Genomic DNA, 21,720 nt, shown 5'->3' on the forward strand with positions numbered 1-21,720 from the left:
GAAAACCAACCTTTTCTTTTGCTTTGCTTTACTGTTTAAGGAATTGCAATTTAAAGATGAGGCAAAATTAAAAGCAGATTGCAGTGGTGGTGACTGTGTTTTGGTTTCCTTTCCTTTCTTGTCCTTATCTTTCTTTTTCCCTGCCATATATTTCCCTTTGTGTGAAATCAGTGGTAATATCAGGTGCCATGTAACTAGCAGAGGCTGACAGATTCTGCCAGAGCAGCAGCAACACACTTTCCCAAGGCTATCTTACTCGATTTTCTTTGAGATAAACCATATCTATATGGGAGAAGGTAACTATACTCCGTCTCCCCACAGAGACTATTGGAAGGGGTTTACCAGCTTCTACTGGTAGCTCTGCAATGTGGGAAATAGACTGAGATTGCCAAACTTCTTTCATGTGATCCACCAAAAAGCCATCACACAATCACAAGTCAGTCACAACCAACCTGGGCTGGATTTCAGCTAGTCATTCTTATTCTCTGTTCTTGGTCCCATAGGTATTGCTCTTGTTTTCTGGAAATTTTTGAATCTATTTCCTTTCCCTTCCTCCATAGCTTTTTTGCTAAATTAAACTTGGTCTGTTCACTTCCATCATTCACTTAATCTTTCTATCCTCTTTTCTGAAATTACAGTACCTTTGCAGAATTTCAAATCTTTGCTTTTACTGCTGGTGGAATGAAGTTGTATTTCTGACACATGCCTATTTCTGAATCTTAAGATAAAGCCCCTCTTCAGGGCTGGATGACACATGCGGTTTTCTGGCTGCTGTTCAGAGTAGGAACATCTTGTCAGAGATCAGACTGCAAGCCTGCCTGCTGAAGATGCTGGCCCTAAGCACGTTTTATATCCAAACTGAAAACACATGTAATTGCTAAACAAACTTGAAATTGTTTATTTTGTAATATACCAGCAGCTGTTTTCTTGAATGATGTCCAGGATTTCTCCAGCCAACCTACTTAATAGTGTAGAATTCCGTTTCCTTGGGTCAGTTTGCCTGCTTTATTTGTTTTCTTTTCTTTTCAACCCCTGTTGGGGTGAGTTGCAGCCACTGAAACAACTGTATTTTCCTAAAGCTTTATGCAGAACCAAACAACTTATTTCAGGAATGAAGATGGAAAGAAAGTCTGTGTTCATTCAGTGACGAATACAAAAAACATTAGACCATGACATAGATTATTACATTTCCGGCATACTCAGTGCAAGCTTTCTCACTTCGCTCTAGTGGTCTATTCCCAGCTGGATGCTTTGTACCCATGATGTGATCGGCTGAGGAAGGGTAGCTGCCTCAATCAGTTAGTTTTATCTTCCATTTTCTTGCTGAAGAAGCAAATCTTGCTGTTTCTTTTTTATCCTCAAGTGAGGACATACTCTGTTTTGAGGTGAGCTCACCCAGACATTCTTCACGTCCCAGAATCAGGCCCTTATTAGTGAGCCAGAAGTGTCCAGAAGATCTGATGCAACTGTGCAGCATAAAGGTGAAGGTCAGATCTGGACTGTTGGAAGACAATCCTTCAGCTACAAAGGAGCTAAGATCTAACCATATGTATTTGTTGACTGTAATCGGGTTGTTTAGCTGAATTTTCATCACTCTTCTAAAGCGCACAAGATGCTGGAGTTAGAAGGCCAAAGTAGGGACATGCAGACGGAGATAGGGAGCTGCTTTCCACAAGCCAGCCAAAAAGTTAACCGTGACTTTTTTGGATAGTCAACCATCTAACTGCATTTATATGACCAAAATTTACATACATAATGTAGCACTTGGCTTGAAACAGCCATCTTGCACTTTCACTAACATCATGTTCCTGTGTCCATCAGAAACTTGGTGTGTTTTGTTTGGCCTCCATTCCTAACAGTAAAACAAAAACCCCTGGGAGTGGAGTTGTCGCTGTCAGTCTTCTATATTGCTTGGTCATTGACCAGTGTGTTTTATTGTAATGCTGTAGTTACTCACATGAATTTTTAAAAAGAAAATAAACAAAACAAAAAAATCCCACTATGCTATTAGTTTAGTAAACAACAAAAAGGGGAACGCTTGTTTCCTCTTTTACTATTTCCTCTCTCTGCTGCTGAAGATATGTTCCCCTCTTTCTAGCACCAGGCATTGAGAGAGTGATCATAAGCGACAATTAGGTGACCTTACTAAAGAGTTTTACATGCTACATTCTGCTTTTTACTATATAGTTATTATAATTACAATATATTTGGTAGTATGATAGTTTGCTATGATATGTAATACGTGCTGATACAGTTGAACTCTATCGTTGCTTAAATTAGTAGTTCTCTAAAAGAAAAAAGTCCTTAAAGTCCTGAATACCACTGGTAGATGTTTGTAGCACCACATGGATCCCCTACCCAAGCAAAAGTAATTTTTAACTATAACTAAGATTGATGGAGAGAAATTAATCACAAAAATTGCTGGGTTTTTTGTGTTATAAAGATTTATGCTTTACTTTACATACAGGGTATGTTCATAAAAAGTGTGTAAAACGGTTCATAAACTATTAAACACTGTGGCTTATTGGAGGCCAGCAATACAATGACTTGCATATAACTTATATTTAATGTCTTTTAACTCTTCTAGAAGTTACTAGAACAGAATCATACAAATTATGTGGTGTATGAATTTCGTAATTCATGTCTGCAACGTTTTAATTATTTTTTTATAAAATTGATTTTTTTTAACTAAATAAGTGTGCAACTGTAGTAAGAGATTTCACTGTGTACCTAGTGCTAAAATTAACTTATCAACAAAAAAGAGAATCCAATCATGTAGTTTTGAGGACTGAGTATAAGTGACGTGCATGTTGGTGTGTACATATGGGTTATGTTCAAGACTTCTTGTATTTTCTTGCCACATTCAACCACATATACTCTGACAATATTCTAGAAGTTATTACTATATCTCTGGTGCAATTTAAAGTAGTCTTTTTCAGATTGTGTTTGGAATCAGCATGTTTATTTGGAAGTTATAAAAAATATCAATATAAATACAGAGTAAGTGAAATAATGACACCATAGAGGATAAGCATATATGATGAACCACAGAGTAAAATAATTGCTAGAAGTCTTAATTAAGATGAGAACAGGCAGTGTTAATGAAAAGTAAAGGCTGATCAGTACATTAGTTGTCACAGTCAGCCTGATTTAAGCACTTTCAGAGCCATTGAGCTGAAAACATTTTTAGAGCATAATACAATGGAGAGGTCATTGTATCAGCCTGAACATTTTGCAGAACAGCACTATTAAGAGATTTGTGATAACTAGATGGCAGACTGGATTAATGTAGTAGACTCACGCCCAAATCTCTCCTAGGCCAGCAACAAAAATGAATGTGAATTGTGGGTCATATAACAATGTCTGCCACTCTCCCATGAACAATCTTTTGTAACTGAAAGTCAGAAAAAATCCAGGAATGCAATAGGAGAGAGTTTCTCAAGTCATATCTAAAATGCTGAGAGAGGATTTAGTTTAATTAGATTAGTGTTTTCCTTTCTTAAGTGGCATTTCTCTTCCTGTTTATAATATACTTTCCATTGGATTCTGTTTTACTGTCCTTTTGTAAGGTGAATTTGCTGAGAGTGTGTCTGTGTTTGAAAAGTTTTACTGTCTGCCAGCACTGCCAAAGACAACATGCACCCATTTTTGTGCTAGCCTTTAGATACTACCTTGAGTAACAGCATATGTAATTAAGATACTGCTTTTATTAACAGTTAACATGAAAAACCTAGAACGTTTCAAAGTTGGACGTTTTAGTGTCATGATGATAAAGTAAGGGTTTTCTGGTGTACAGGCTTCTTTTACCAACATTTAGTCTTTCCATTGATTTGGGAACTATGGTTTTTCAGTTGATCCATAATCACATCAGTTCTAGAAGCTGGGACACACAGATCACTGCAAAAAAAACCAAGAGAAGCAACTAGGAACAAGTCCTGGTGTTCAAATCCAGAATGATGCAGTTGTGCACAGGACGTGAGAAAGGGGGGGTCACAAGGCTGTGTAGTAAAATATGTAGTTCTGCAAATACTTTCTGGTTAAGGCTCGGGTGGAAGATCCATTGCCTGATATTTTGCCCAGGCCGTGCAACATGCTGATGTGAAACTGCTATGGGCATGTACTATCTTGGAAAAGGCCTAGAATAATTCCATAGATGTTTCCCCTCTCTTCCCTGGTTCTGCATTACATTGGTCAGCTCTGGGAAGGAGCAACACGTGAAGTACAGGGCATTCCTCTTGGTGCTGGGGCCCCTCTGCTGAGTTGGGGCTTACGGTGATTAAGAGAAAAACTTCAGACATATTTAGATGAGCAGCAGAATCCCACCCCATTTTTCCATGATCATGTTTTTTACTGGAATTACTAGTTTTCCACCCATTTCTACAAATGAAGCTGTTTGGCTTTGATTGTGCTAGTTACCCCCAGAAAGAACACAGCATTTTTGCTGGAGCTGTGCACTGCCCATCTCTGGGGAGAGGAGCCTCCTGGCTGCCTACACATGGCAGTGCCAGTGGGTCTGGAAACACGCTGCCCACCTCCCCTTTGGGTCATCCTTTTTGTCCTGGGGCAAGGGAAGCTAAACGCCAAGGCAGGCGCTGAGATGCTTAAGAAACATCCCCCTTTCACATCAGGGGAATTTTTCCCATGCTGTTATTCACACTCTTGGCTCCTTGTGTAAAAAGCATGAGCGCTTTAGGTGGCTGCTAAACATTAACTAAAATAAGGCAAGACTTTGTTTCTCAGGAGGTGATAGTGAGGGGAGATGATAACTCAGACATTTTACTACTTCTATGATAGCAGAGTGGTGTGCAGTCAGCAGACCAGTAATTTTGCTACCAGCAGTGCGCTCCTTCCAGTTCCAGTATAAGAAAATATGCGAAGTGTTTTATCTATTTCTAGTTCATTTTAGAGTTTGAATCACATCCTGCTAAAGAGAATACTGAACAAAGTCATTTTAGGAGTATTTTTCTCTCCCATTTGTATGAATTTGTATAGCAACTAAACTAGTATTAGGAAGGTATTCGGCATATTTTTTATATATTTTGGTATTATTTATATGCTATATCATAAAAGGTTCAGTATTGTCTGAAGAATCAGCTTGCAAAAAAAGTAAATCTTGTGTGTCAACAATGATTCATAAATCATTTGTGTATGTCGACTGATACAGAAGACGTGGCCAAATACTGCATTTGCTGAAAAAATAAAATTTGGAATGGTTAAAACTATTTGCAAATTAACACAAATTTATTTTAGATTACATTTTTAAGCAAGCCAAAGTATTTTTTTTCTGAAATTTTGTTTAAATAATTTTTTCAAGCCTAAATAATTATTTGTAATTTAAGTCTTAGGGATTTTGAAAAATACTAAAATATAAACGAAAAGTTTCAATGTGAATGAGTTCCTGCCCTTGAGTGAAAAATAATGGTTTCTCATTTCACCAAAACCCCTTAATTTTTCTGGATTAATGGTTTTCAGATTTAGAAGATCTGTATGGTGTTATTCTCCAGCTAAACATGGAACTGAAATACTTTTTCTACAGCTCCAGCTATCAGATGAATACAATAACTGAAATTATTAAAACGGTAACTGATATATTGTGGTCTTACACGCAAATACCGGCATAAAATTATGCTTTTTTTTTCCCTTTTGTTTCAAAATGTAATAATTCTGATCTTCAGTTTCTCCTGATATTTTTAGCAGTGCACAATTTCTGTCTTCCCAAGTGATTTTAACAATGGCAGATATTCAGTATCTGTAAGTAAACACTGAAAATCACTTGCTTCATTACTCTTCTCGGCCATTAAATATCTTCTTTCATCTATCTAATTCCTCTCTTCTCATTGCCTCAGCCGTGTGACTCAATCAGGCATGTGTTATCTTTCCCAGATCCTTTTCTGAACATAGCGTAGTGCGCAGGAATGCAGTTTGTCAAACACATTGTGTCTGAAATCCTTTGTTGGGAGAAGTGGAGAGAAAGAGATTATAAAATGCCTCAAAACCTTCAATAAGGTTGTTCCCAGGTTTCTTATGTCTATTCAGCCAAACAAAACATTCATACCTTACTTCGATGTATGGGATGGTATGGTATAGTATGTGTTATATCTTCCAGTAGCATCTGTTGTCCAGGCTGAAATTTACAGAGAATATTTTTTTTTTTGTGCTTTGGCAAGTTTTTAGACTCATCAAGGCTAACACAGAGGGGAATTTAGAAGAAATATATCTGTTGTCTATAATGTTGGTTTTCTAGGTCGTGGGATTTAAAATCCTGATATTTTTTATAGGAGAGATGAACAAAAATGCCCACTCGGACTGGTGATGTGTGTTTTTCATTGCTCTGCTAATATAAACCTTCCTGAGATAAAGCCAAGCAGTGCAAATAACTTCTGAAGCTGTTAGCTTCTGTGGACCTGAGGGAATCTCTGACTGACTCAGAGTATTGTACACAAAGTTTCATAGTAGCCGTCTTACATGCTTATTTGTGTTCAATTAAAAACTCTTTTGTGTGCAGAGAAGCTTTTGCTCAAATTCATCATAAAGCCTTGACACTTGGTTTGAAATATTTGACAGCGTGAGACCAGCCACAGCCTAAAGGCAGCGTGTGTGGGTGCCAGAGGTGGCAGGTACATTCATGTAGTTTCTGTAAGAATAAAAGGGAGGGCAGGGATCCCTTTCAACTTTGGAAGCAAAAACTTTGCAACAGCCCTGAAAAATCGTTTATTTGCCGTACATTGCTACAGTAGGTTTGAGTCGAACATCTTACACTGGAGTTGGTTTGAGAAAGTAGCCTAGGATAGGTAGCGGTAGCCATGTTAAAAAGCGACAGACGAGCTGCTGAGTCCACACTGATGTTGCGTGTAGCAGAGTTTTGGGGAATACATGCTGTTTTCATGGTAGTAAGCTGAGTTACTCTGTGAATTCTCTGTCAGTGTACTCTGAGAGAATTTGTCTCTCCTTTCCAGGTCAGATATCCAAGGGGAAGCTTGGGAAGGCTTTGTAATGCAAATGTTGCTAGCCTTCCTTCACACAAGGAATGCTAGATGCTGACCCATAAGGACTGAGTTCAAGATCTCTGTGAATATGTGGGATTTGAATTAACACGGTAATGAAAGCCTCCAAGAGCATAAGGTGCATTCAGTATCTAAATCACTTACATGCTTTAGAAAGCTAAAACTGGCTCTGCCATGATTAAGAGAAAGCTGTTTGGTACTGCTCCTTGGCATAAACATTAACAGGAATCCACCCGTGGCACTTGGACGTTTGTTGTTGAACAGCTGGTATGTTTTGTTAAATATAGTCAAATAGAAAAGTGGTAGTAGGTTTGTTGGAGATGGGCTGCGTTTATGGTGGATGACACACAGATAACTGAGATATATAACAAATATCGAAGAAACAGATCCAAGCAAAAATGCTCAGATATATTCTTTGGTAGATTTTGTGTGTTAGAAAATGTAAAGCGTGTTCACAGGCAAACAAAAACGCAGCAGACAGTAACAACCATTACATTTATACAAGGTAAAATTTATACAACAGTAAGCTCAGTTATTCAACTCTGATAATCACCTGTGGGACAGACAACTTCCTGGAGTATCCTTTAAATCCATTCTATTTCCATGAAGTATTAGAATATGGATATGGAAGAGGGAAATCAGAAGTCGTGCATTTCTACATGCAGTAGAGACATCCTATATTCCACAGTAGTACTTGTTACATTTGCCCCAGAGGAGATTTGTCCTTTATTATACTGTTTTGTTGATTGTGTACCTCTTTTTAGCTGCATTCTTTTGCCCTGTGGAACACAGCCCACATGCAAAATAAAAATTACAATTAAAATTATGGGAGGACTGGATGTGTGTAATTATTTTGCAATTGTTTTTTCAGTACTAATATTTTCCATTTTTCTTTCTTTTCTTTACAGAGGGTATGAACTGTATGAACAAAGATCATGGGTGTGCACACATCTGCCGGGAGACGCCCAAAGGTGGGGTTGCCTGTGAATGTAGGCCTGGCTTTGAACTTGCCAAAAACCAGAAGGACTGCAAATGTAGGTAGTTGAAGATTAAATTTCAAATGCCAAAAAATGTCTTATTTTCTTCATTGTTGTTGTTTTCTAGAAGCCAATAACTCGACTTTGTTTTGGCCAAAGGTGATTTGTAATTTTAGTAATGCCTTTTTTGCTGTAGAAGGTGTACTTGAGGATGGATAATAGGGATTGAATAACAGAATGTTGGCAGTGATTCTGTTAGCAAAATGGAAACAACTTTTCTACTTCACTATGAATGCAATTTAATCCAGGCTTTCCTTGTAAAGCAAAACAAACAAAGCATAGAGGATTCTGGCTTGCAATATTTTGAAGGTCCACAACGATCCATGCATTGATAAATCTACTAATAGGTTTAATGATAAACCCACTAGAGCTATCAAATTAAGAGTGTTAAAGGATAGAAATGTTTGCTGTAGTCCTAATTCCACTGTACACAGTCTTCTTTTCTTGTTATTACTTGGAAAACATACAGCTGTATCATATATACTGTTCTTCAAAGAAAAACTCTGATGTATTCTCAAAGCTGGGATGCAAAAGATACAGATATTCATTAGCCCACAAATTGGAGATTATTCTGTACAGGTTAAAATAACTGACCCTGTGTAGCTCAGCACGATCATCTGAAAGCTTCCGAATTACATCAGAATCTTTCTCATGGCTTCAGTGAGTGTTAAATCTGACTCCAGTAACTTCCTTTCCTACTTGGTAGCTTTGTGAGAGACAAAATAAAGGAAGCGTCATAAAATAACATGTAACATGTTTTGTGCTAGTCATAGGGCCAGTATTTTTGGGATAGCCTTTCTTCAGCTTCAACTTCTTTCTTCCTGAGATCTCCACTGTATAAATATGCTTAGATGATATTAGCTTCCAAGTACAGAGTCACCTTTGGATATCATCAAGAAATGCCACAGGATATTGTGCAGCCTGATTGCTCCTCAGTATAAGGAGGCTACACAACACAGGGCCAAAGGCAAAAGCACAGACAAAAATTGCCTTTATGGTAATTTTCGTTCTCAGTGTTTACTCGAAGTGAACATTGCGTGCTGTTAATTACAGTGCAACATCAGCTACATTGGAGAGGATGTTTATTTAAGTTGTTTATTATTTGATTCCACAAATTTGTACATTCCTTAGGAATTGTGTTATCCTTTTTCATAGTGAGATGGTGACGGGAGGTTTAGAGCCTTTTCCAGAACAATATTTCTAAATGCCTTAAGGTTTAATAGAGTGAAAAACTTGGATCTATTCTATGCCCTGTAGTGTTTAAATTGTAGTTGGAAGTATAATGAACTTTTGCTGACAGACCTCTAAGTAGGAACTCTGAGTGTTTCAAGACCATGGAGGCTGCAGAGTACACTGACCCCTAAACCCACAACACATTCTGGAAATACAGTCCAGAGTCTTATTTAAAATAACTGTACTTCTGGCCCTTCCAAACGCAAAGAAGTGTAAAGCTGTAGGCTGGGACAGTAATTGTGAGATTACAGCAGGCTATTTATAAAGATCTAGTTCTGAAACCAAATCTTCACTTTTTAAAAAAACTTTTTCACAGATAACCGTTTTGGTGGAATTGGCTTAAACCTTGAGCTGCAGCTTTGCAAGTACTGAGTACAGCTGTGTTGAAGAGCTGAAAAAGAGACACTTGCCCATTGTCAGACCAGACTGAGTCTGTAGCTCTCTACATCAGGGACTGGTAGGGTCTCATATACCCGTAGTATATTAATATATCCCTCTCAATTAGTTGAATTTATCATGGTCCCTCCAGGAGACTCTGCCTTTCAGGGCTTTTCAGAGCTTCTTATCTGTTTTTTTTTAATGTGGATAAGTGGCAGAGAACCAGTACTTCACTAAGTGAAATTTTATCAGCCAGTTTGCAATTGAATCGGCATACTAGGAGACATTTTCAGACGTATTGGCCCAAGTCCACTAGTAATGAGACGTGCTCCTCAAAGGGAAAAATAATGTTAAAATAAGTTAGAAAGCATTAAAAAAATGGAAGAGAGGCTCCTTGCTTTTTTTGCATGCATTACAAGATTGTCATTACATCCTAATTATATGATTACATATCACCTAATCATATCACCACGTGCTAATAAGGCAGTCACTATTGGTGTCTTGCTTCATTCAGTGTGCGTGATGGTCAGTGCTCATTAAATAGGCTTTTGTTCAATAGCTTCCTCTCCATATTTCAATGTCATGCCTTTCCTGATGCACAGTATTTAAACCCTATTCTGAACATAAAATTTTTAATTTCCTCATGGATTTTCCCATGATACTCATTACTGTAATATCGAAGTGCTTTGGAGGCACTGGTTATGTATTTTCAGAACATCTTGTCAAGTTAAAAAGTACTGGTTTTCCTATCTTACAAATAGGAAATGAATATAAAGATGTTCACGTCAAAGGCATTTAGTAGTGATAGGTGATTAACAAGAAACACCCAGAACCCAGCTCAGCATTTATAGCGCTTTAGTATGATCAAAGCCAAGCTCCCAATGGCTCCAGCTGTATTTGCAAATGCCATGGAGAAAGGAATATAGTATTAGTAACTTGTAATAGATGTGATTCAAGTGACTTGCCAAGCCCTAAGTAGGAATTCCATGGCAGGGGTAGATTAGGGTTTGTTAGGGCTCTATTCACTGTCTGAACAAGACCATCCTTTCTTGACAGTCCTGTTCTGATTTACTACTCATTCTGCAGTAAATGAGACAAGATTCTCCAGCTATTTCCACAGACCTGACTTTCCCCAGCTCCTCTGTGCACTGAATAAGGCAGGAGTGTTTTCTGCATTTCTCATTAAAAATGGTTATCATGATACAATAAGTTTGTGTACCAGAAGTCTGGTATTTCATAGTTTTTGAGTGCTTAATATTGCAACCTTAGTGGTTTCTTAGTGTTTCGTATGATTATCCATTATTAGATGTATCAGTTTAGCTGGAACTTGAAAAAGCAAGAGGAAACCTAAAGCAGATACACATACTTGCAGCCTAAAAGAAATAATTCTGACAGAGTTATAAACAAGTGAAAGCTGAATCTTATAATGACAAATGCTGGATAACCTTAACTACAGCTATTTCTATGTGCCCTCTCCAATAATACTGATTTAAGTGAGCAGGAGGGCGAGTGCTAAGTAATTCTAAAAATCCTGTCTAGTATGATTACAATACAATGCTGTCCCATCTATGCCAAGTGGCAGCTTTTCAGCTCCTGCTGACAATGTTTTCATGCAGCTATTTGCTGTCAGTACAAAGATCTCCAGAATGTTAAAAAAGTAAGGCTGTTCTAGAATAAATAATGCAAGCAATGTTGCATGCACAGCTTTATCACGTAGAAAGAGATACCCAGATATTTATATAAATTATATATTTAATGGCCGATGTAGTTAAAAAGCAGTACAATTTTTAATTTATCTGGAATTGCAGTGTGCTGGTTTGAACTGTCACAGAAAGCCATACTATAAAAACAAAAGATCTAGCTAGTTGCAAATTCTGTGGCATCTGAGCCATAGTATATATTTCAGTCCATGTGCGGACAAGGTCAGGACATCATTGTCTTAGGGCATTTTTTGGGTTACTGGGTACTAATGCTAGATTTAATATTTGGCCATATGTTTTCAACTACTCCTTGTCGTGGACATGTCAGATGGAAAAGACCAGAAAAAGGATTATATGAAAGTTCAGAGAAGCACCGAAAGCAGGATTTAGCCTATGGAGTAAGGCTGAATTCTGGTATTTTCTATTTTCTGGGGGTTTTAGCATGCAACATCAATATCATTATTTAGTGGAATAAGATTAAACCCCCTTTTGTTCTTTAAGATGTCATTCCTCTTCCAGACAGTAGTTTCTTGTCTTTCATCATCAAAACGTCATTTCAAGACCAGTCCATGTATTTTTATGGATGTAAGCACTGGCCCGCATGCAAAGCTGTGTCTCAGGAATGCTTAGCTCAGCTCAGCCAAACTGAATAGATGCTGATGCTCCCAGCACAGGCAAGTGGACAGTTGGGGAGATTATGCCATGCTGTCAGCCTGCAGGCCCTGAAAGGTGGCTGGGCAGTTCAAGAGCCTGAGCATTATAGTCAGCGAAAAGAATTAATCTTGTTTGAAGGCTATTTGAAGCACCAGGCTAAGGCTCCGGGTGCCCCATAGCTTCCTCATAGCTCTTCGTTCACACTAGAAACAGTGTTGGGAGAACAGACTGGTAACTTGGCCACCAGCATGAGACACCTCACGTAGACAGTGTACATCTTTGTAGGGCTCGTACTGTTTCTACTCATGCTTGTAGCCCACACGAGCGAAGCCTTCTCTATGAGATGCTGGGTTTAGCCAGTTGTACAGGGTGTTTCTCTCACTCAGGGAAAGAGCCCAGCATTTTGATTACACTTAAAACATACGCAAATGCTGAAGCAGTGGGAAAAGCCATGGTGTTACTCTGGTTTTAAATCTGCTATGTGGTGAAAAGTATATCTGACTTCTAACCATTATATGTATATTCTCCTTCAGTAAAAAAAAAAAAAATTAACATACTATTTTCCATCCCTTTTATTGTAACATGATTTCTAATATTTGAAGGTGATCTGTGTCCATCACAAGTTACCATTTCGCCTCTTTTTGTTTGCCCTTTTAATGTCATGGACTCCTATTGAGCACGCAGGCTTTTGCATAGCTGTAGAGTCAAAATTAATCAGAAATAATTTTTGAAAGAACACTTTGACATTTCTAATTAATTTTGCCTTAATGCTTTCTGAAAAAAATGGAGTAGATCTGGATGTCCTTTTGCTTTTAAATAATTTTGGTTTTCTACCTCTAAGCAAGAGAAATTTCTCGGTGTGTCACTGCCACAGAATTAAGGCTGGAAGGAAATTGAAATGACATTTTATAACTGGATTTTTTACCAATTTCACCTGCAGAGCCATCAAGCTCCAGAATTTTGACTCAAGTTGCTTAAAATAAAGAAATAAATAGTAGTCTAGACAGAAATTCAAATCCTTCAAAAACGTGATCTACTAATATTTTTAAGAGACAGGAAAAGGAACTGACCTACATCTGTTCATTGACTGGGTAGAACAGGAACCAGTAGCTTTAGCATACAGGGAAACTATAAAAGAAGTGTGTGATTCTGCAGGATTTACTATCAAGTCCATTGGCCTGGTGCGAATTTTCATTGACAAATATAGTAAGGAATTACGTGGATCAGAGAAACCGTGTTAAGATATTTTCATCTCTTCCAGCAGAGGCTTTCAGCAAGGAATGCCAAAGATAACCACTGCTGTCAAGTTGTTTAAAATATTCACTTTGTTGCTGCTTGCACTTTAAAATCCTCAATAAAAATACTGTTGGCTAGAAATGTATTTAAACATCTGGCATAAACAACACCTTTAAGTTAATTTGTGATGGCACTGCAGTCCAACAGGGATAGAAGCATTGAATGAACTTCCACGTAGCCCAAGAGGCATACGGGGTCGAGAAGGCAGGGAGGATAGGTAGACAGAAATTACCTTATCCTGGATTAGCTCTACTAGTGTGCGCCCAATACCTTAAATATTGCAAGCAGCTGCCTTTTATACTGCTTACTGCTCCTGCGCGATCACATCCCAGACACAGCTGGCCAGAAGAGAGCTCATGTTTGCACTCAGGCTGCAGCCAGCCGATTCAAACAACTTCTGTCTGTTCCTCTAGCTCCCAGCTAAGCTGCAAACCAGTATTTCGTCTTCCTCCAGATTAACCAAGAAGTTATTGTTGCACTCATAATGTGGCATAGAGAGAGACACACAAGAAAAAGATTAACCCAAAAAAACCTGCAAATCAAAGAATGGGCAAAAGGAGGAGAGGTGAATAGGGACAGGCATTGTGTTGTGCAAGGAAATGATTTTTCAGTGTGACTGCATCAAAAAGGTGGGAGGTTTAAGAATGGAGAATTGGCATAAAATTTTAATTTATTTGTTTGACATTGAAAATAAAAGCAAAAATATTATTGTGTATTGAAGGAAATGAGTTGTTGCTTCCATTTGATGCAAAGCAGAATAGTTTGCTTCATGGGTTTTTTTCACAAAAAGAAATTAATAGTTAAGTTATAAAACTAGAGAAGTAGAAAGAATGCCTGACAGTAGTTGTTGCTTAGGGGGCTTTTTAAATGTAACTCCTTGCAAGTTTAGGATTTTTATGACTTGGGGTACGTGAGCTCAGTTCCCTTCTCTGTCTGGTGGGACTGAACCCACAATTCCTATTTTCCAGGCTAGTGCCCAAACTGTCAGTCTCCAATAAGGGAGAGCTTTCCATCCATCTTTCTCATTGGCATTCTTTCCAATTTGATAGACCAGCGATATTCCTGGGAAGAGAGGTGGGAATCCAGGCAGGCCCTCTTCTTGGAGATTGTTCTTACAAGGTGACAAGACTATTCCCTCTGTCTCTGAACACAAGGATTTTATTCAAATTGTACCATGTGAAGAACCAAGGATGCTTGCACCTGTAGTGGCCTCTGCTCTGTACTCACTTGGGAGATGAACAATTCCTGGTGTGATCTTTGCCAGAATTCAGAGACCGTGGGTGTAAGCTTGCAGTGCCCACGCTGGCAGGAGGTGTTAATGGGAATTCTGTTGGGTATGCTGTGGTGGTCTCCCTCAGTTGCTTTTCTTAGAACTGTTCTATTTTAAGGGAAATACTTCAGTGATTACTGAGAGTGGCATGACTATTCAGCACTAGGACAATCACACCAGAGGTGGGATATTTTCAGTTCTAGTTACCGTGACTGAAAATTCCAGTCTACTCCATTTTAAGAAGCTAGTGTTAAAGCAGCATCACTGAGGTCAGGGGGAAATTATATGAGCTTATCCCTATTGGATTAGATAGAACCTCAGTTTAGATTTAGATATATTATTTTAAAATCCCATTAACTACTATCTTGGTTTTACTGTATATTGCAATTTGCTACCCTGGTTCTTTTATAAAACTCTCTAATCTAGAAGGAAAATTCTGCTAAAGCCAATGTGAGGAAGTTCCTTCTCGTTAATAGGAGTCAGTATTTAAAATACTGTAGTCAGTATTTAAATTACTGTAACATTTCAAAACATTGAAGTTTTCTGAAATTATGAGTATGATACCCCTGAATAACGGTATATTGGGTTTCCCGTGTATCTGCCAGTATGTATATACCGATAAAGAGCCTAATCCAAATTACCTGTATATAAAGACAGTAAATTAAAATCAGAATTCAGTCAGATCAGAATTGTGTTATTCAGTAGCAAGCTATGCAACTGCAAAGGATTAAATGGAAAAGGGGCAAATGAGAGGCATTGCTAATGGTGCTAGCCGGCTTAATATTTAAAAACTGGCTTGTCTTAATAGTCAGAAATTAAATCCTTCATGCGTCAAAGGAAATTGAATCTGATCTATTAATTTATGTAAACTTCAAAACTCTACCTGTCACAAAAAATGTTTGCTTTAGTGTATGTTTAATATTTTTTCACTGGAAGACATTTTAATTGCTAAAAGCCATTTTGCACTGTATGCTTGGAAGTGAAAGTGACATCTCCAATGTTTCTTTCCTACTTGAGGCCAGTGCACTGCAGGGCAATAACAAGCATGCATTTCTTGTTTTGGAGAAGAAAAGAAAAAAAAATCCATGTTTCCTGTTTTATTTTTAAACCTTCTTCTACTCTAGGAATACCAGTACTTGAAATAATGTATTTCAAGAATTATATGGTTCTGTTCTTGCTGTTTGGCCTGTGCTTCCTCTACTTAGAGAGTGAAGGGGAGGGAAAACAGAAATCCTGTCTACAGACTTGTAAATATACGTCCATACTAGTAGACTGCTCGTTTCTTCATGCCATATATATCACAGATATGAAGCTTTCAGGAAGCTAACCGGATAACCAGTCATAGTAAAATTATGAATACAAATAGACTTGGGGAAAAGTAACACATGCTGCTTTTTTTGTTTCTGTTTGTTTCTTCACTGCATGGATTGAGAGTAGGGTGTGAGACGGGAACATGGCTCAGATGAGGGGGGTCAGAAAGAATAAGAAATGCAAATAACTGCAATTACAAATGTGATGTTGCCTTATGTCTTGGTTTGTTACTGCTCTTCTGTATTCTGAAAGGCCCTCAAGACTAATTGGTTTCATTGTCATTTTATTTATATATACATATATATACATTCATTTGGGGCTTAACTAGTAACCTGTAACTATGGGAATGGAGGCTGCCAACACACCTGTGATGACACAGATACTGGTCCTGTGTGTGGTTGTCATCAGAAGTATGCCCTACATTCAGATGGCCGAACCTGCATTGGTAAGTACTTCTCTGCAGTGCATTTTATTTCATATTCCTCATAGAATATGTATGTGCACGTGTGTGTGTGTGCGCACGCGCGTGTCTTTGTATCTCACAGGCATTTAGCATCATTGCTGAGAGAAGTCTATAACAGCAGTTCCTGGCCATAGTAGTTCCTGGTCATGCTCTACAGAGAGAGAAGTGTTTGTGCGTGTTTTGTCAAAATGTTTGTGAATGAAGTACCCTTTGTTGCTCCTTTGCAACTTTTATTTCTTTCCATAACTCTAATAATTTTTGAAGTAAAAAGGTGTAGAACGTTCATAATTATGAATGGAAGCTCAGCTCTTCTGTTCACTTCCGTGAGTCAAGACTTCCTTGCGTAAGAAACGTGAGGAAAACGATCCTCTTTTCTAAGCTGTTATTGGGGAAAATTAATTATCATGATGTGCTTTCTTCCCTGTTGTATGTTTTATGATTCTAAAAATTACAGCACTTGTAGTGAATAAGTTTTCACTCAGATTTTCAGTAGGAAAAAGCTGTTCAAGAGGTGGAGCATCTTTGGGGATGCTGTGCAAACATTTATGATTATAAAATATATTACTTGCTTAACTGCATTTCTTTCCACTGTTTTGTTGTTTTTTTTAAATAAAAAAGGGTATTTTTGCATACTCAAAATTTGGAAATTCTTACTCACAGATCAGAACCTAAAATCTATAATTGTTTTCAGTAGCATCGTGGTCACGTTGCCTTTGTTTGTTTAATTTCAAGTTCTTACAAATTCCTAGTAATTTCCTGAGATTAAAAAAGTGTGGACACATTGCCTTTTCTCTCCTTTATCAATACTGCAAGACAGAGCACTTGAAACCCATGGAAATCTGTCAGTTATCTTTAGTGATTCCTTAGTCAGATCCATGGAATAAAACTCCATGGCTGCCCAGAGCCTCACTCACTCCTGATGATGGGTTTGATCGCATAAATTGTGTGGTAGGTGGAAGGTTTTGCTGGCAGAGGTAGAGCTGAACAAGGTTCAGTGCTGGACTCCGCCTTGCTGTATCCACAAACTATGTCTCGGCTTATGGGATCTCTCAGCTAGTACTTTGGCTTAACACAGAAGACTCCATCGCATAGTCCCTCTGTTTAAATAACCCTCCCTGAAGCCTGTGGTAGTTCCAGATGCAGAGAATTGGCAAGAGCGAGGATCTTGAGAGCAGGTTTTACTGAATGGATAATTGGTCTTCTATTTATTCGCGTTCACTAATATCCTTGGATTGATGTTTTATTTTGTCCAGCATGTAAAAATGGTTTTAAAAGCTGTCTATACTGCACCTGTTTTTTGCTTTTTTTTTTTTTTTCCATTTTTGTAATGTAATACATACAACTCCATGTTACATTCCTTGGTCTTGTGATGTAAGTCACATATTACTGCCTGTGCTGATTTTCTTCCCTCTGAGTAGTTCTTTCTCTTAGAATATTTTGAATTTTTTTTTTATTTATTTTTTACATTTTTATTCCTGCTTTCTGGTGATGGTTCCTGATTGCCTGTCTTGTCTGATAACTGACGTTCATTAATTATTTACAGAGCAAAATAAAAAAAAAAAAAACTCGAACAAAAGCCTCTATTGCAGCCTGATCCCATCTAGAACTTGTTAAAAACAAAACAAAACAACTTCTTGTTACCACTCAACCATGTAGTGTTGCCACAAACAAAACCTGCCAGCCTCCTCCTCCTCCTCCTCACTTCAGTGATTCCAGTGTTTGCTGTCTTCAGTGGTGTATATATTCCAGGCATCACTGCAAGAATGCAAACTTCTGCAATGCCAGATAAATACTTGTTGACCCTTTGTCTAACATATTTTGTCTTCGTTTGCTTGACTTATCCTTTTATTTTATCTTATCTTTTTATGTTTGCTGCATGTTAAAGTCCCCACTTGCATTTTGGTTTTTGTTTTCCTAATAAGCATTTCCCTCTCTGTATAAATCATTTTATTGACCCAGCTGCTGCTTCTCCATTGCTCTCCTGTATCAGAAATCTTTCTTTTTATTTCACTTACTGATCATCTCTTCCCACACTTGTGACTGTTTCTGTGTATTTCTAATGAAACATAACCAAACTAAAGTCCTCATTATGCTGTATGAAACTCTTACGTGTAGGATATCAGAGACTACCTTGTAAAATGACCTCTGCTGACATCATCTTGCTTACTGCATGCTTATAAAATTACTAAACCCTGTTCTTGCAACATCTTTCCTAGCATTGAATGTTTAGCTAGTAGTGTTTCATAGACAAGCAGGCAACCAGCACTGCCCAAATTGATCTTTTTTTGTGTTTGTTTGGTTTGTTGTTTGTTTATTTTTGTTGTTGGTTTTGTTTAATTTGCATGCTGTTGTTTGGTTTCTCCTCACGATGTGTCAATGTGTATGAGACTATGGTGCATCCGTGCCCATCCATCACCGGACTCTTCTAGCTCTCTCTATCTGTCTCGGTCTTCTGCCTGCCACTTTCAGATCCTGGCGTCACCATTAGCCTGAACCACTTTACAGTTTTGTCTTTGGTAGTTTGTTTAACTAGCATCCCTGAACTTTAATTTTCATCCTTAACACCTCTCTGGGGCACTCGTGTTAGCTGTCTTGTTCTCCAGTAGGAATCCAGCTTCCTGTATGTGGTTAATTACTTCATAGTTGACCATTCTTCCTCCTCCCCCTCTTTCTCCCTCCTTTCCCAAAACACACTTTAATTTGTTCCTGGGGTCTCAAAGGGAATTAACTCTCTAACGGGGATTTAGTGCTTTCATGCCTTGCTTCTTGGCTTTGGCTGTGCCATGCCAAGAAACTGTCTTAGGCAGTGGAAAATTGGGCTTGTGATTAACCAACTGCTCCATGTTTGTCCCTTACTTGTGTTTTAGAGAAGGATGAGGCTGCAATTGAGAGTTCTGAGTACAATGCCACGTCAGTAGCTGATGTGGACAAGCGGGTGAAACGGCGGCTACTTATGGGTAACACTTTTCTTCCACTTCCTTTGTTGTGCTCTCACTTTTGTCTGTATGTGTGTGAGGGGGGAGGTTCTCTTTTGGTCTCATTTGGTCCCTTTGGTTTTGGTTTGGTTTGTTTTTTTTAACCTGACTTCATCTGTGTGAAAAGGTCACCAATTTTGTTAAGTTCTCATCTGTTGTACAACTTCATTTCTTGTTTTTAAACTTTTTTTCCTAATGCTGCAGCTTTAATGTTCAATTTCTTCTGCATAGAAAGAAGCTTTTGCCATTAACCTTACTCACCTTACGCAAGCTACTTCTTACATTTGATTTGTGTGTGTTTGTGTGTATGTGTTGCTGTAGGATTCCTCAAAAATCTCATGTTGCAGAACTGCCTATTGACTTAAAAGTGGATGGTGACAATGATATAAAACAATGTTCTATTACCTATGTGGTGTTAAATGAACCACTGTATATGCCTACTTAAAATGTGCAGTACTTTTGATTGAAATGTAAATATTATGACTGGAAATTCATTTATTTCCTTTGTGCAGCTATGTTAGTAGCCACTGAAAGATCTTTCCCTAGTGACCAGTGAGCTTCCGTATGTTCTTCTTTCAAGACTGAAGCATGGCTTGTCTCTCTGTGTTGTTGGAGCCTGAGAGTGGAAGGGATGAGGAAGTTCATTGAACAATGAAGATAATTCTTCAGCTTCTGCTCTCAGTTAACCCATTGCGCACCCTTGTGCTTGTCTTCTTCATGTTATATTTATGGCCATTAGTGAGAATGACCTTTTGGGAACAGAAAGGGTAGAGTGACTGGACCTCTGCCAGACTCTTTTCATATGACAAAGAGCACACAGACTGCTGAATGATGCCAGCGGTTTGGAGGTTTTCAGGTCATTTATTACTCTGTATTTTCCATTCTGATGCCCTACTCACCACATATAATTCTTTCCACTAGGTTTTAAACATAGTGAGCATTGGTGAGATGTACCTAGTGAACTGTTTACAAGACAGGGATTCTTCACCCACAGAAGAGATTCTGGCAGGATAAGATTCTGCTCTCTTCCTTCCTGGTCACTATTCCATTTCTTAAAAGCATTGAACCCATTGCAGACTCTGTCCTGTTAGCCCTTGGCAAGCTCAGCTCTCACTGTAAGCATCCACACCTATCTGGAAGGACCACCTCTAGGAGACCAGAAGCCTCCCTTCGAATATTTAGTTGATTGCTGGGCTAATAGTTGCAGATGGTGACACTATTTGTAAAGTTTCCGTATCACTTGTATCTCATCACTCATGGCAAACCATCCGCTTAACCATAGGCAGCATACTAGTACTGTGTAGGAGATGCCACAGTGTTGTAACTCTGAAATGGTATTGGATGATAATATTGAGGTAAAATATCTTCCCTTGCGTGAAAACCTGGGCATATGTTCCTTTATTTTTACATTGTTCATTTGCAATTAGTTTGCAGACCTAGCAAGCAACCCATATCAATTTATGGTTTAATGATGCACTGTTTAAATTAAATTAAGCTAACAAAAGCTATGAGGAAGAACATCTTGCTTTCTAAAGGTGCTATTAACACATTTAGCTGTAATTTCTGTAAGACCCATAGTCTCACAAGAAGTCAGGAAAAAAATGTACAAAGGGCTTCTAGACCACTGGAAAATCCAATCCTCTCCATCTAAATGATGAGTTTTCCCAGCTTCTAACAGTATGTACAATATGGTTTAGAGGGACTGAGCAACACAGTGCACTGTGTTGCTGCCTCACCCTCTGATAAAAGTAATCATCCAACCTGAAAATAAACTCACACTGCTCACAAGAGTCCAGGCAAATAGGATTAAAAGTTACGATTAGCAGCAAGCTTCTTCGTTACACCAGGTCTGCAAGTTCCAAGCTGAACATAGATTCTGGAAATAGGTTTAGTTAGAAATCTGGTTTGCAAAATACATTTTTTAACTCTTCAGTACTTCCTGTATTAGCAAGTATCAGCCAAGAGCTGAGTGTTTATGGACATGCCATGTTTGAACAACTGATTCCTTAGAAAAACATTAACTAGAGCTGAAAAGAAATTTAATTAGTAAGTGAGATCTGAGTGGGTGGTCTATTACTTAGGGGCTTTTCTACTTGTTTATTTCTACTGATTTCTGATGGTCAGAAAACCCACAATTTATTTTCTGAATGGAGTCTTACTACATTTCAGAAGTGTAGTGGCATTTCCATGAAATTCCATGTGTCTTCAGATGCTTTCTAAACAACTGTTTCAGAAAGTACTGGAAGGCTCCTCAGGAAACTTTGTTACCAGCTTTTATAAATGGACTGTGATTTTTGACCCTCCTGCAGGCAGTCTTGGGAGAATAGGAACAGTAGATGACTTTATGTAATTTTAGTAGTCTGATGAAAGATACTTTCAATTGCAAGCCCTGAGACGAG

At 38.2% G+C, this 21,720-nt stretch overlaps 1 protein-coding gene across 1 annotated transcript in view; it reads left to right on the forward strand.

Annotated features, from left to right (window-relative positions):
• SCUBE1 (signal peptide, CUB domain and EGF like domain containing 1) overlaps positions 1-21,720 on the forward strand; it is a 211,982-nt gene that overhangs the window by 100,537 nt on the left and 89,725 nt on the right. Inside the window, exons 5-7 of the mRNA XM_074159203.1 lie at positions 7,913-8,038; positions 16,212-16,328; positions 19,214-19,303. Of these exons, the coding sequence (XP_074015304.1) occupies positions 7,913-8,038; positions 16,212-16,328; positions 19,214-19,303 (333 nt within the window). The remainder of the gene's footprint in view (positions 1-7,912; positions 8,039-16,211; positions 16,329-19,213; positions 19,304-21,720) is intronic.

Source organism: Numenius arquata, chromosome 1 (assembly GCF_964106895.1).
Source record: "Numenius arquata chromosome 1, bNumArq3.hap1.1, whole genome shotgun sequence".
In the NCBI taxonomy this organism is placed as follows: domain Eukaryota; kingdom Metazoa; phylum Chordata; class Aves; order Charadriiformes; family Scolopacidae; genus Numenius; species Numenius arquata.